At 40.4% G+C, this 14,649-nt stretch overlaps 1 protein-coding gene across 1 annotated transcript in view; it reads right to left on the bottom strand.

The window, feature by feature from the left end:
* nme7.L (NME/NM23 family member 7 L homeolog) overlaps positions 1 to 14,647 on the bottom strand; it is a 63,223-nt gene extending 48,576 nt beyond the window's left edge. The window contains exon 1 of the mRNA XM_018246677.2: positions 14,512 to 14,647. Within this exon, the coding sequence (XP_018102166.1) occupies positions 14,512 to 14,514 (3 nt within the window). The 5' untranslated portion in view covers positions 14,515 to 14,647. The remainder of the gene's footprint in view (positions 1 to 14,511) is intronic.
* Between the last annotated feature and the right edge of the window lie 2 nt (positions 14,648 to 14,649).

Here is a 14,649-nt window from a genome sequence, read left to right as displayed (position 1 = left end):
AAAAATTATGGAAATGCATGAATACATCCTTTTATATATAATATTAGCATTATTTAAAGAAGAAGCTGCCCAAGAGTAACACCAGAGCTTGGGTATCTTGTGTGCTTAGGTAGTTTGTTGTAATATGATAAAGCAATTTGGATGTGAAACTACTTTATTTGTGGATAACTCTTTATGTATTACAGATATTCCTTTTTTCTTTCCTTCCTACAAACACTTTTCATAAATAATTTGTCTGGACTGCTTAAGTGTTTTTTATGTATTAAATAATGCTCTCTGGTATATACTGTTTCAATTTAAAAGTGATGTATTTGTATAGAGAAGAAATCACAGTAAACAACTGTTGCCAGCCAATATGCAGATTTGAGGGCCAGTAAATACAAGAATTTGCTAAAATTGTCTACACATGTTTCTCTCACATTTGGAGTGTACCATCAGCAGCGTCTGTCCAAGTGCTGAAACATGAAGTTGACATTTACCCAAAAGGTCTGAAACCTGTAATTTAGGCGTTTGGAATTCAAAGATTTTTTTCAGCCTCCATTCTAGGGTCTCATTTACTAATCAGGCAAATTGCAAAATGACTGTGCAATTTACTCCACCCCCCCCCCCACAATGGAGCATGTATTTCATACATTCCTGTGTAACAGACTCTCTTTCATCTTGGTGGTTGTTAATGGTACATTCTCTACCTGGAGTAAGTTGGGGTCCCTCATAGTTCCTTATTGGATTTAAAACTAAAATGGTAGGGAAAGTCTCAGTTATGAAGAAAGACTAGCCAAGTTGGTTTTGGTTACACTGGAAAAGAGGCACTTAGAGGGGTGATTGATAACTATGTTTAAATATATAAATGGGTCATATAATAATCTCTTATTATAATGCCTTCCTCTGGATCAAGTAGCAAATATGCAGGTTATGTATAGTGACATAAAAAGTTGAACTTGATGTACGTGTGCCCATTACCATGTTGGTTGAACTGCATTAAAGTTGTTCTTGCACCACATAAAGCTGTTTACAAATGCCATACGAGTTCGGTCCGTGTTATTTTAAATATCACACATGCAAGGCATAGCCATTCTGTTACACACTTAGATATGCATAAGCTGAATGTTCTTACATCCTGGTCAATGGCTAGTGTTAAACACATGCCTCCCATATATCTTGTGCTTTTTAATGTTTTAATGGAACAATGAAAACAAATATCTTCCCCCCCACACCCAAAATGACACCATTTTGCATGTTATTACGCTTTACATTGCAAATAATCTTTTTTTGATTCTGACAGCAGTATACCTTTTAAGATGGCGAAGAAATAGTAATGCAATCCACTTCTGCTTTACTCTACTAATGTTCTATTTGCACATTTACATGTTTTATGTATTCTTCTGATTAAAATTGATTGAGATACAGGCATAGCACTTATTGGTTAACTTCTAGAAAAAGCAGTGGAATTTGATCTTCCTTTATCTATGATTCAAGTTAAATGTGTGATATTCCTTAGCTTTGCTTATCAAATATAATGTTTTGTTAATGGTTAATGGATTGAGTTTTTCAGTTCATTGGAGATATTTTTTAAATATGTTTATATCTACGTCCAACTGTTTCCTACCCGTTCCCTGTTGTTGTGACTAGGAACCACTTTCCATAATGCTGAAATGATGCTGCAATTCTGTGGGTAAAAACATGGAGATTTGCATATGAAAACTGCACACTGCACTGTGTTTGTAAATGTTTTGGGTTTCCTTACTAGCCCAAGGCAAACACATCTGTTGTCTGTTGGGTCTCTCCTGCCTGCTTATAGTGTTTTGATTGATGTGAACTTTTTTGAAGAACCATTGCTGTCCGGGACACCATACACATCCTGTAGTCTCTTCCCACGTAAGTGCAGAAGGGTCAGCCACATAACTTGGACAAAAAAAAAAGTTATTTGGCCACCCTTTACATGAAATTGTGGGTGACCCACAGTGCACACTAAATTTGTTATTTCATGAGTGATCTTAACCAACCTGACACAGCCACTGTTCTGATGCAAATACCCACCCAATCTTGGATGTCACTGGAGGGGGTGTGGCTTCACGTTAGCTGTTCTGGCACATAGGCAAAGCTGCAACACACACACACACGTTTTCTAATATGGTTTTATCATGTTAAAAGCTGAAAATCCTTTCTTCTGCTTTTCTTGTCATTTTTTAATTTTCACATTTCTATAATCCTTCTCTGATACTTTTCATTATGATTAACATTCTTTCTCTCTATGCCTTAAGCCTTCCTCTTTTATCCTACTTTCGTACTTTTTCCCTTGGCTGTTGCTTCCCTTTTGTTTTTCCTCAAAAGCATGTCTCATTCTCTCACCAACCAACTTATTCTCTTTTCACCCATAGTACCATCTGGCAGGCACCTGTAGGAGAAGGAGGGGTGCCTAAGCATGAGGTGCCAAGGTACAGTTCTGCATCTGCTGCCAACCCAGCCACCCAACACCACAGACGTCCAGAGGTGCCCACTGAGATTTTTCCTGATTTTTATTTGTCAGGAAATCAGGTCCTATGAATGACATACTAATGTGTTTTTAAAAAGTGTCCCTATAACTTTAACAATATTCACAGATAATGTTAAAATTATGATGTCAGAGCTAACTGATATGGAGGCCTGGAGGCAATAAAAACTTCTGATTCACAACCCAGACTGCAGAGTACAATTCTAAGTAATTTATGGTACAATGCTGAACTCGATTGACTTGCAATTTGTCAACCTAAACTACTATGTAACAATACATAAAGGAAGATAACTACTAATAGAACTAATAACTTGCAGTGCAACATGAAACGCAGAGCTGACCTGTACTTGCATAACTATACTGATTTATTGCTTTAACAACAGGGGTACTGAAGCAAGGAAATAAGAATGGCATGCCAGTTGCAAGGTCATCTTTTTCATCCTTCTTTAGGTAAAAGGAAAAAACATGCAATGTTAACCCTGGCCGTGTCTTCAAACTTAAAATGTTCTTTTTGAAAGGGATTATTGATTATCATTCTGATCCTGAAAAAAAGGGAACTTTAGCCATTGTAGAATGGGAAACTTACTTGACGACATTTACGTTGCAAAAAGTACCATGTATCACCAACTACATGACAATCTTGTTTTTGGAAATAAATGTTTTCTCCCTCTGGGATAGCTCAGTCTTTTGGATGTTGGGGCAAAGACTAAACCCTACAGCATCAGGTATTATTTCTTTTGAATCCTGCTGGTAAGTCACTAACATAAGTTATTTGACAGACCATGTAATGGACTAAACAGCTAGGAGCAGCTTTAACCAGGATATGGCTGTAGCTATGCACAGGATACAACAGAATATTACAAAATGCAGCACAGTGGCTGTGTCCTGGACATGCCAACTATTACCAAATTATCCATAAGAATTAAGTTCTTATATTTAGACTGCTGGACAAAAGTCTAGTGCACACATGAGCTATTGTAACATTTGTTTCTAAATAATTCCTCCACATCTCCTATTGGCTCCATTTTATCCAAATAATCCAAAATGTACTGTGTAATAATAAAACAGTGCCTTGTACTTGATTTAATTAAAATATAATTAATCCCTAGAAGCAAAACCAGTCTATTAGGTTTATTTAATGTTTACATCATTTTATAGTAGGCTTAGGTATGAATATCCATTATCGGAAAGCCCCAGGTCCCAATCGTTCTGGATGATAAGTCCAATACAGAATTATATATTAATAAATTACAAATTCGATTTATATGAAATACGGATGTACCAAATCATGGAATAAGTTCAGAATTAATTTACATCTGAGCCCTTTTAAAGGATTTTGCCTAACTGACTGTGAACACTTTATCACATGACTTTAGATCACTGGACCACTGAAAGTGCGCGCCCTACAATTGTGTTATCATAATGATTTGTTTGCATTGCTAAAAAAAAAACACTGCTTTTTTCCTGCTTTGGTGCTATTCTCACATCTACCACTAGGTGGGGGCAGAAGGACCCATGTCGTGGTATATTACAGTGGGAAGGAGAGAAACAATAGCTGTTTTAAAGCAGTTCCATCTTGAAGTGTTGGCTCCTTCTCAATGCTTAGGATCAGGCACAAAGTACAGAGATGGATGCCCAGGGCCGGACTGGGAGTAAAAAGCAGCCCAGGCAAAAATATCAAAACAGCCCACATGTAAACAAGCAATGGTCTTGTACTCATCCACTCATATATTGGGGTAAAACTGTAAAAAAGGAAGGGGAATAAACAGCTGCCTTTCTCACTTGTGTAATTAATGTAAAATATGTTTAAGGTTCTGCAGCCTGAGCCTTTATATGGTCACAGAACCCCTTAGTGACTTCTAATATCCTTATCATTTACAGTAGGGGGTACATTATCTCTTATAATACATGAGTAGTACTCAGAGTTCCCTGTATAACTCAGCCTGCAGCCTTGTGCCTTTAAATGGTCACAGAACAACCCCTCAGTGACTTCTAATATCCTTATCATTTACAGTAGGAGGGTACATTATCCCTTATAATACATGAGTGATAGTCAAAGTTTCCTGTATAACTCAGCCTGCAGCCTTGTACCTTTATATGGTCACAGAACAACCCCTCAGTGACTTCTAATATCCTTATCATTTACAGTAGGGGGTACATTTTCCCTTATAATACATGAGTGATAGCCTTTATATGGTCACAGAACCTCCCGCTGACATCTCCTCAGTAAAAGTAAGTGTCCTCTATAGGGATCAGTAATGCTGTATATTGCAGTGATTAGAACTAGTGTAAGCTGCAGTAGTATCTCAGCATGAAAGCTCTCCCCTCTGAGTGAGTTAATAAACAGTGTGGATGGTATGCAGAGGGTAAAGTGCCAGTAGACAGAGTATAGTGATTGTAGTGTGCATGAGAATTGATTTTTATCAGGGCAGTAAAGAATGCATCATTCAATAAATATATTATTTTCTTGCTGTATGATAAATTAAAATAATTGACTTTATATATTTGTAATTGCAAAGCCCTTCAACAATGGTCTTGGAGAGACTAGGGAGGATAGAGAGACTAGGGTGGGTAGAGAGAGACTAAGGAGGGTAGAGAGACTGGCAGTGCTATGGGCAGAGATTGGCACATATATACGCTACCTGTTGCTGAGGGGCAGCTGTAGGCAGTGCATAAAATTGTACCTCAGATCAGGGGGTGGAAACCCCTTATCCCTCCCATAGGAAGTCCTGCACTAACTGATGGGCACAATCCAACCACAGAGGAGACACGTCATCAGCTGACAGTTACACAACAGCACTTACCGCTAATTACTCAAGCAGCAGCACCTCACTGGTTACCCGGGCAACAGCAATGAGAGGCCTCAGACGGCAGTGCGTCCAGGATGAGCAGTACATTACACTTGTTAAAGTGTAGAACGCACTCCTGACTGAGGAGAAATCTCATACGTGAGAACGAGACATGGCCGGTTGAGTGAGAAACCTTCATAAAGTGCAGACACTGCCCCTCTCACCTGGGAAACCGTGAGCTGCTCACTGGCCATGCGGAAGTACTGGCAAAACTAGCCGGAATTATGTCACGCATCGCTATCACAGCATGGCGGAAGCAAATACAATGCGCGCAGTGACTGCACCGTAGAACTATAATCAGTGTTGTGGCGCTGCAGGTGCTCCAGGGCTCGGTGAAGGGATCATTTCTCACAGCTACAGCACTCTTAATTATGCAGGGAGGGGCCCACTTTAACTACATATATAACGGCCCCTCTGGCATTTGCCCGAACTGACAGATTGCCAGTTCGGGCCTGTGGCTGCCTCCATGTCAATATTACAGCTAAAAAAAATTGTTGGTTCAAGAATAATATTTTAAATAGTAGAGTGAATTATTTGCAATTTTCATTGCAGTAATACATTTAGAAATAAAAGGTAAACCATAAAAATCATGACAGAATTGCTTTAAAGAGCAGCCTGATGCTCGTATGAGGAAAGCAGAAGGATTGGATTCTTGGGTTTACCATGCCAGAATAGTGTGGTATTCATGTGTACAGTCTTAGGAGTAGATGCTGTCCTGCCTAGGTCCCACTTGGAGGGCTTGAAAGCTGTGGTTGGGCATTTCGATGGTGATTGATTGCTGTCCCCTGAAAGGTAAAGGACTTCTGAAAGTTCGAGTTGTAGGTGTGAATATATATGGAACAACTGTTGTATTATCTGTACCTATTTCTCAAGAGACTTGTGTACAATCCCAATAGACATTATTGTTTATTTTTTAAAACCCCTGATGCCCATTCTATTGTCTGTACCTGAGAAATATATGTCTAAAACACCTGCCTCCAACATTACAAGAGGGATCACTCCTAAAGACTATATTTTGTGGTAAAGCGAAAATTCTTGAGGCAACTATACCTTCAAGTTACCTGTGTACTTAGTTGTTTCATTTTCTTTGTGTCCAAAGCAACCTCTGGAGCAATTTTATGTGCCTGTCATATCCTAAGCAATACAACAGCAATACAACAGCTCACTTTGCCCCATTTAAATACACATGCCATCTCAGTGAAACTGTGATTTCAGTTAGACACTGAGCCATACTACAAAATGTAATAAGTGCCACACAACATGTGATTTTGCAGTTAAAAGTAGCAAAAATTGCCCCATGTAGTTTATGGCAAATAATGGAAGATTTGCTTTCTCTTGCTCACACTGTACTAAACACTAAAAGTAGTTACTGATTGGTAATCATACACCAAGATTCTCAAGTATGCTCCAATAACACTGCAGCTACGACAGGCTTTGGTAAGCTATACCACAGATTTATTGTCCATAGCGTGTATGTTTTTTAACGGGGTTATCAAACCTAAATAAATATTTTATTGTCTGTTAAATCTATATTAAAAAAAATTACATTTCCCCTAATATGTACAGCATGATATAAAAACGTGCATTCTTCTTAAGCAAAATAATGGTCTAAATTGCTGGTCAATGTCCTTGTTTACAAAAATTAGGAATGCTGCAAACCCTGTAGTCTGGGGTTAGGCTGAACCCCCGAAATCCTTGGGAATGGATTCTGCCAAATACCAAATTGAATCAGTATCCACACCAGCGTCGGAAATTCACAGTTCAGCCAGGCTCTTGAATGTGGCTAAATCTGAGATTCGGTGCATCCCTACAAATATACCATATGAAATAAGAAGAGACAATGAAAAAGAGGAGGACAATAATATGAAGGTTTCAATATGAACCTAGCAAAGAAGTGAAGAATGAACAAGCACAAAGTTGAAGGAGAAGAACCTTATTAATTATTTACTATATCTTGTGGAATCTCAGTTTGTCTCAGTTCTGTGACCCATTATCTCACAAGCCTCTAGATGTTCTTTGCCCTAAGGGAGGAATAAAATGTGAACTCCCTTATGTAACCAAAGGTTACTTGGTAGCAAGTAAAGCTGGTTATACAAGTGAAGACCTTTGCTCAAAAAGACCACCTATGTACTGGTCCTAATCAGCAGACTCGGGTTTGTGGCTAGGCCACAAAGGCCTGGGACCTAGGACAGCATGCCTGCCAGCAGCATTATAAGGAGCACAGGGAACATGCAGCTCCCTAGTGCTCTGGTGCTCGCGTGGGCTTTTGGTGCTTGTGAGAAGGCGTTTGGGCAGGAGCATGCAGCCTAGGAGAGCCAAAGAGGGAAATCTGAACTAAATCATAATGCAAACCTACTAAGGTATGTGGATAGATAACTGCATCTATAGTAGATGTGGATCTCACTTTTAAGCTTCCCAATGTATATCTGGCTGGTTTCTGGCCAGGTATTGGTCAAGCAGGACATCTAACTAGATCCATAAACAGACCAATAAGCTGCTGATTCGGTATGAAGGGGCTAAGCCAGCAATTTATATTGGCCCATGTATAATCACTTTAGTAATGAAGTGCAGGCACCTTACGTTAATGAAAATAATGTAGCCAAATCCTTAGTAAACTCTCACATTTAAAGGACATGGAGAGATAAAGTCACTGGGACATAGCAATTTGCTTCAGAGCATGGGACAGGCAGACTATGGCAGACACAAGGAGCATAGGGCAGGCAGAGTATGTCACACACAGGCAGCATAGGGCAGGCAGAGTATGGTTCACACAAAAAGCATAGGGCAGGCAGAGTATTGCTCACACAAGGCAGGAGTATAGGGTAGGCAGAGTATGGCACACACAAGGAGCATAAGGCAGACAGAGTATGGAACACAGAGAGCATAGGGTCAGGTACAGTATGGCTCACACAGGGAGCAAAGGGCAGGCAGAGTATGGCAAACAGGGATCATATGGAAGGCAGAGTATGGCACACAGGGATCATATGGAAGGCAGAGTATGGCACACAGGGATCATATGGAAGGCAGAGTATGGCACACACAGGGAGCATAGGGCAGGCAGAGTATGGCTCACACAAGGCAGGAGTATAGGGTAGGTAGAGTATGGCACACACAAGGAGCATAGGGCATGCAGAGTATGGCACACAGGGATCATATGGAAGGCAGAGTATGGAACATAGGGGGAGCATAGGGCAGGCAGAGTATGGCGCACACATAGAGCATAGGGAAGGCAGAATACAGCAGGAGGGAAACTTATCAGAACCACTAAGATGAACATTTCATACTGTGCTACATACAGTGACACAATGCTGGAGCCCCTTCAGCAGTTTGTCTGAAGTGTGATCAGGAGAACAATGTGGGCACTCTCAGTCTGTTTCTGAGCTGTGAATAGTACACAGCTTTGGGAGTGTGAACAATAGAGCTGTCACATGTGTGAATAATGCAGGGGAGGTTGAAGATGTGAACAATGCAGGAGCTTGCTGTCTTTTAGGTGTAAACTATTCAGAGGCCAGTCAGAATGGATACTTTTTAAAGCTTACACAAGGTAAGCAGTGACAGCAGGCAGACTTTCATGTAGGGCACACACAAGGGGGGGGGGGGTCACAGGCAGAGGCGATTCTTGCCATTATGCCGCCTGAGGCAGCCTACTTTTATCGCCCCCATGGCACTCACCTTTACAGTGCCAGAGAGGGTAGGGGCGATCCACGTGGCTTAGTGCAGAGAGCGCAATAGTGCTCTCTGCACTAGAAGAGCCGAATTTCCGGGTTGAAAACCGGAAATTCACCTCTTAGTTACCAGGAGCGGCATTTTTGCCGCCCCTGGCAACCAGGGGGGCACTGCCGCCTGAGGCGAGTGGATCAACTCGCCTCATTGGTGGAGCACCCCTGGTCGCAGGCTGGATGCAGTCCGTAGGCTGCCTGTTGGACAGCACTTTTCTACATTATGAGTTCATGTATGTAATCTTTGGAAAGGTTCCAGTCTGCACATGTGCCAAGCCTAACCTTGAACAGATTACTCATCCCCATAAGAAGCCTAACCAATTAGCTACCAACCTCCCCCCCAGTGACTTTACCTTTACTTTTCCTTTAAGCAGCATCATTATTATTATTATTTTATTTTTACAGTTTACATATTTCACTATGGTCAAATTTTAGAACCTAACTAACCTGCCTTATTGGTTTTGGAGTGTGGGAGGAAACCAGATTCACAGAGAGAAACTTGCAATGTGTCATGGCTGGAATCAAATGCAGGACTCAAGCACTACAAGGTAACTGTTGTATATAATTATACATTATATAAAGCACATATACAAATTTTAATACACAGTATTGCTACTATAGCAAGTACTAGGGCTGTTTATAAAATGTTTGAAGAATTGTGAATTTTTTTAGATTTACTCCTCCCCTGGGCAGATGTGCAAGAGGACTTATTTAGGCAGCACTTTTGCCCACAGCTTGAGGTGCACAGAGTCAACATCAGAGGGTGTAGGCCAGGCATGACCTTGACAGGGCCCTGTTGTGGCCAGTGTCTTCTGTAGCAACCTTGCTTGCATGTCTGCATGACTTGCAAGTTAAGGGACGGGATGGGGTGGAAAGAGGAACACCTATATGTGACTCCCGAGCCCTCAAGAATAAAGTCTTGTAGTTGTAAATTACCCTTTTGTTTTTATGAAGCCCCCCTTTTAACAATATGCATCAATTTGAGAATTTTGTTTTTATTTTTGCCATAAGACAAGGAAACCATAATTAGAGCTGGGAAAAAACAGAAAACAGACACAAATTACTTTGATAAATACACCCCCCTACTATAAATGTGAAAAAAACTCTGATCACATATTTAATAGGTTGTTTGCAAATAACTTAATTAGGAGGTTATGTCAAGTGCAATAGTGCCACCTAGTTGTAATTTTGGTAAAATATAACTGGAGGGGAACATGTTTAAACATTAGCCAGATCCAGTAATGGATCAATAGCACAGATGCAATAGAAATCTATAAAATACTGACCACACCAAAAATAAAGGATTATAGTAATAAAGATTATTTATGATAAGAGAAATTATGATAACAGGAAAGAGCCTGAACAAAAAAAAAAGCAATAACATAAAAATGAAGCTTTGTAGTCAGTCTGTTGTTTTGTTGCTGAGGGCAGTGAGCCTAACGACTTTATAGATTTTCTATTATCTAGACAGATAGCAAACAGGTTATGGCTAATAAAAATAAGCAATATTTTAGAGCTGCTTTGTACAGTGCATTTTGTGCCATGTTGCAACTATACTACCTGTACTATGGTTTATAATGACTTTAAACTAGAATAGACATGAACCAATGATCCCCCAAAGTGGTTATACAGTTAAAGTTTTAGTAAATAATGTAGCCCCGCTTGTAAATTATAAGGATATGATAAGTTACCGAGGAGTTTCATGACCATATAAAAGCACTAGGCCGAAGGTAACTTATCATATCTTCATATTTTGCAATAGTTGGTAATTTATTTATTATAATACACAAGTTTCAGTAAGTCTTGTGACAAATGACATCAGTACTCACCGTTTATAAAGATATAATTTACAAGATAATCATGGCTTTTGTGCGTTATATACCAATATCTATACTTATTGTAGATTTTAGTATCAAAATAGCCTATTATATTATGTTTGTCCAAAATATCATCCAAGCCCATTTTACAGGCATTAACAGAATCAGTTGCGCAAAATAAAGTCCAGAGACTCTTTAATACCTTTGCCGGCGGTATTAAAATCTGTTCTCCTTCAGATGAATCGCAATATAGTCTTTCGTTTGTAGGAAGAAAACCAGCGCTATAAGCTCAGGGATAGACATATGAATTCTACTTAGGTTTCCTCAGAACCTTTCCAAATTAGGATAATATCGTCTATATAGCGGCGCCATAGGAACTGGTTCGCACCCTGCCCTATATGAGGGGTAATATGTTGCTCTTCCCAATACCCCAGGTGTATATTGGCATACCTGGGGGCGAACCTCGTTACCATGGCTGTCCCGCAAGTTTGAAGGTAATATTTATCCTGGAACCAAAAGAAATTGTGTCCTAATATAAATTCACTTCCCTTAAGGATAAATTCTTTCTGAATATCAGGTATTGATTTATCACCTTCTAAAAAATGTGCTGTAGCTTTCATTCCTTGGTAGGGATGTAGCGAACGTCGGAAAAAAAGTTCGCGAACATATTCGCGAACTTGCGCAAAAATGCGAGCGGTTCGCGAACGGTTCGCGAACCCCATAGACTTCAATGGGAAGGCGAACTTTAACATCTAGAAAAGACATTTCTGGCCAGAAAAATGATTTTAAAGTTGTTTAAAGGGTGCAACGACCTGGACAGTGGCATGCCAGAGGGGGATCAAGGGCAAAAATGTATCTGAAAAATCTGCCTGTGTGTGCTTGGAAGAGATAGTGTAGGGGGAGAGCTGTTAGTGATTTCAGGGACAGATGATAGTAAGTTTGCTGGCTAGTAATCTGCTTGATACTGCTCTGTATTGGAGGGACAGAAGTCTGCAGGGATTTGAGGGACATTTTAGCTTAGGTAGCTTTGCTGGCTAGTAATCTACTGTTCTCTTTAAACAACTGCCATACGTTGACCTTGTAGGCATTGTTTGCCCAGTTTTTTTGGACGCAGCCACTGAAGCACAGTTGCCAGAAAAAATATGCCATATAAATGCTGAAAATAGTCATTTTTCGCCATACGTTGACCTTGTAGACATTGTTTGCCCAGTTTTTTTGGACGCAGCCACTGAAGCACAGTTGCCAGAAAAAATATGCCATATAAATGCTGAAAATAGTAATTTTTCGCCATACGTTGACCTTGTAGACATTGTTTGCCCAGTTTTTTTGGTTGCAGCCACTGAAGCACAGTTGCCAGAAAAAATATGCCACATAAATGCTGAAAATAGTCATTTTTTGCCATATACGTTGAGTCAACGTATGGCAAAAAATGACTATTTTCAGCATTTATATGGCATATTTTTTCTGGCCTCTGTGCTTCAGTGGCTGTGGCCAAAAAAACTGGGCAAACAATGCCTACAAGGTCAACGTATACACTACTACAGCGGTGGATACGGATTACGTAAAATATATGAATGCTGCTTGAAAAAAGTGACTCCGGTGTTTTTTCTGGAGACGGTAATATTATGGATATTTAGACAGAATGGGAACAAGGTCACACAGCTCGATGGCGGGTTGAAGAAAACAGTGTGCAAATAATGCCTACAGGGCAAATAATGCCTAAAAGGTCAACTTATACACTACTACAGCGGTAGTAAAATAAAAAAAAGTAAAATAAAAAAAAATGAATATTAAAAAAAAAAAATTAAAGTTGGTGCTGCTGAACTACTAGGAGCAGCAGATTAGCACACCAGTCCCACTCCCCAACACTGCTAGACTAATAGCACTGGGCTCTTATAGTAGTAGTAGTAGTAGTAGTAGTAAAACAACAAAAAAATAAATAAAAGCAGTCCTTACAAGGACTACTGTTATTGCAGCAGTCAGCAGATGAGATCAGAAGCAGGACAGCTGCCCACTGCAGCTACATACAGAGCACTGCAGTAGAAGGTAGATTACTAGCCAGCAAAGCTACCTAAGCTAAAATGTCCCTCAAACCCCTGCAGACTTCTGTCCCTCCAATAACAGAGCAGTATCAAAACGATTACTAGCCAGCAAACTTTCAACTGTCCCTGAAATCACTAACAGGCAGCAGCTCTCTCCCTACACTATCTCTTCAGCACACACAGGCAGAGTGAAAAAACGCTGCAGGGCTTCGGTTTTTATAGGGAAGGGGAGTGGTCCAGGGGAGAGCTTCCTGATTGGCTGCCATGTACCTGCTGGTCTGGGGTGAGAGGGCAAAAAAAGCGCCAACAATGGCGAACCCAAAATGGCGAACGTCGCGCGACGTTCGCGAACTTCCGGCGAGCGCGAACACCCGATGTTCGCGCGAACAAGTTCGCCGGCGAACAGTTCGCGACATCTCTATTCCTTGGTTATGTCTTATAGATGTATATAAAGATTTAACATCCAAGGTTGCCAATATCATTTCTGGTTCCCATTGGAAGTTTTTGTAGAGTTTAAGCACACATATGTGAGTGCAATTTGTATTTTATTAAGTATTTATCAAAGAAGTTTTTACACGATTTTAGCACATCATTTTTTAGAAACCGAGTGATGCATTACATTGGAGGAGCAACTGCACTTTTATGCTAGTGATGCAATTAAACATTTGTGAGTATCCATTACTTACACATAGGAGGTGGTCACATATATTTCTATAAAAAAAACAACAAAAAAAAACCACAAAGTTAAAGGGCAACTAAACCCTCTGGTGGAAGAAAAATAACACGCCCCCTAGTAATTGCACAAAGAGGTTTAACTCTGTCTATACCTGAGCTTATAGCGCTGGTTTTCTTCCTACAAACGAAAGACTATATTAACAGAATCAGCCAACACTACATTACCCAGCAGGGCAATTGCTGATTATAATAATGTGGACCTACCATGCACAATGCCAAAAAAAAAATTCTTAGGAGGTTGGTGCACACTGCAGCCCACTACCACCATTTCAGGTAGGAGAGCACCTTGGGAAAGGGATTCCTATAACTATAGAGGAAATTGCCGCATAGTACCAGCCCCCAGTCTGCCCCACTACCATGGGGTCTTCTTCTTTTATAGCATCTCCAGTGCTTTTTGAAAACAGAGCCAGGCCAGGGTTACTTTTCTAGTGAGAGGCACACCACCATCTTCTGTTCCAGGGATCCTGTGCTGATCTGGTCTGTGTACAGTAGCATAAATACGTTATAAGACGTGCACAGCCAATGGGCTATACTCTCTACAGTAATTATCATGGGAACAGGAAAAAAGATGGCGTCGTGGTCCTTACTAGTATAATACCCTTGGCAGGAGAGTTTTTCAGCAAAGAGGAGCACCAGCCTGAAATCTGAGGTAAGTGATTATAGTAACTGGGGGTTCCCAGATATTAACCCTTTCCTTTTCCTTTAAAAGTCTCTCCTCTTCGTCTTAATTAGAAGCACAAGTTCAGGAGCAGCTTTACACGTGGATTTTAGCAACAACATTTCCCAGCCAGCAGGCATTTGCAGAGATCATGCATTACTGAAAAATAGCTAGAAAAGAATCCCATAAGGGCTACTCACCATTATATAACAACTGCCTGAGCCCCTACGGTGTTGTCAATAACCCTGCTTCTCTCCTAAGCGTCCCTCTCTGTTGTCTCCCAGGCAACAGGATAGAAGCGGAAGCTTTCGCTTCTCTACGCAATAGTGTACGGAAGT

This window comes from Xenopus laevis, chromosome 2L, assembly GCF_017654675.1.
Source record: "Xenopus laevis strain J_2021 chromosome 2L, Xenopus_laevis_v10.1, whole genome shotgun sequence".
Taxonomy (NCBI): Eukaryota; Metazoa; Chordata; class Amphibia; order Anura; family Pipidae; genus Xenopus; species Xenopus laevis.
Note: the sequence above shows the minus strand (reverse complement) of the source record. Positions and strands in the feature narration are given on the sequence as shown.